Source organism: Myotis davidii, unplaced genomic scaffold, assembly GCF_000327345.1.
Source record: "Myotis davidii unplaced genomic scaffold, ASM32734v1 scaffold937, whole genome shotgun sequence".
In the NCBI taxonomy this organism is placed as follows: Eukaryota; Metazoa; Chordata; class Mammalia; order Chiroptera; family Vespertilionidae; genus Myotis; species Myotis davidii.
The window spans coordinates 849334-850580 of NW_006288252.1; the positions used below are offsets into that span (position 1 = coordinate 849334).

The window sequence follows — 1247 nt, forward strand, 5'->3', positions numbered from 1 at the left end:
CGTCGGCCTCACTGACTGAACGGCGCGCACAGACCGGGGCTGCGCTGAGGGCACGGGCACACAGACACATACATGCACACGCACATGCGCGCGCGCACGCACACGCATACACGCACGCACACGTGTGAAAGGGTTTGCTAGCAAAGCTCCATGGGGCCAAGCTGCCCGGGATCGTCCAACCGTAGGAACGACCGATGCAAGTGACACGCGCACAACCTGGAGGCCAGGATGGAACCAGCAGACACTCCGTGGCCAGGAACTGTTTTCTTTGGAAACATTTCCCTGACGGACACTTCCAACTCCACAGCAGGAGGCAACAAACCTGACTCTCTTTCCTTAAAAATCTGAAACGATGCCGTTCCGATGGTCGGCAGCGCAAACCGGTCATCACCATGTGATCACGCGGGGAAGTATCAGAGTGCAGCGCCCGCCGGCGAGGCGACTCGCAGGCCCTGGCGCCCAGAGAGCCCAGGGTGAGCCGGCGGCTTTGCGTCCGCGTAGGGAAACAGGGCGCGCCCAGTTCTCGTTGTCAAAGTCGAAGGTCCATCCGGGAGATGCGGTCACAAGCTTTTTGTTCACACAGCAAATGACCCCTGGCCTCGGGGCTGCCCCTGCCCGTGAGCCTCCCAGGGCCCAGCGGGGAGGGGCCAGGCCCCCTCGTGCAGGGACACCAGCCAGCTGGGTGCAGAGGCTTCCTCGAGGGCCGCGTCTTCAGTGGCCTCACCAGGCTGCGCGGGGCGTGGCGGCGGCTACAGCTTTGAGCTCAGACTCCCCGGGGCAGTCTTGTTGGCGGAAAACTCCGGCCACCAGGACGGCCTCTCCAGTACATGGCGCTGCTGGAGGACGGCGCTCCAGAGGTTTCTGTAGAGCTGCAGAGAGGAGCAGGTGCCCACATGAGAGCTCCCTCCTGGCACCAGGTGTGCGCACAGCCCCCCAAGCGGCGCTTTGTCGAACCGGGCGCTCTCCTGCCTCTCTAACAACCTTAGGGAACTTACATCCAAGTGACATACACCTTTCCCCCGAGTGGGAAGCAACAGGGAAATGCAACGATAAAATGCACGGACATTAGCGGGAAACGCCCCACTGGCGCTTTCCTTTGGAAATTCTTGTGAGGACAGACCCTGCGTCCGGTCGGTGGGGCCGCGGGGGGTGGGCATGGGCGGGCCTGCGCTCCTTGTTTGTGCTCCAGTCCGTCCCTGGCACCAGGGCGGCTGCTGGCACCTGGAGGAGCAGCCGAGCAGCAGAAT

At 63.0% G+C, this 1247-nt stretch overlaps 1 protein-coding gene across 1 annotated transcript in view; it reads right to left on the minus strand.

The window, feature by feature from the left end:
- Positions 1-245: 245 nt before the first annotated feature.
- The window catches only part of ACOX3 (acyl-CoA oxidase 3, pristanoyl), a 27654-nt gene continuing 26652 nt past the window's right edge, over positions 246-1247 (minus strand). The window contains exon 17 of the mRNA XM_015561560.1: positions 246-869. Coding sequence (XP_015417046.1) covers positions 750-869 — 120 coding nt within the window. The 3' untranslated portion in view covers positions 246-749. The remainder of the gene's footprint in view (positions 870-1247) is intronic.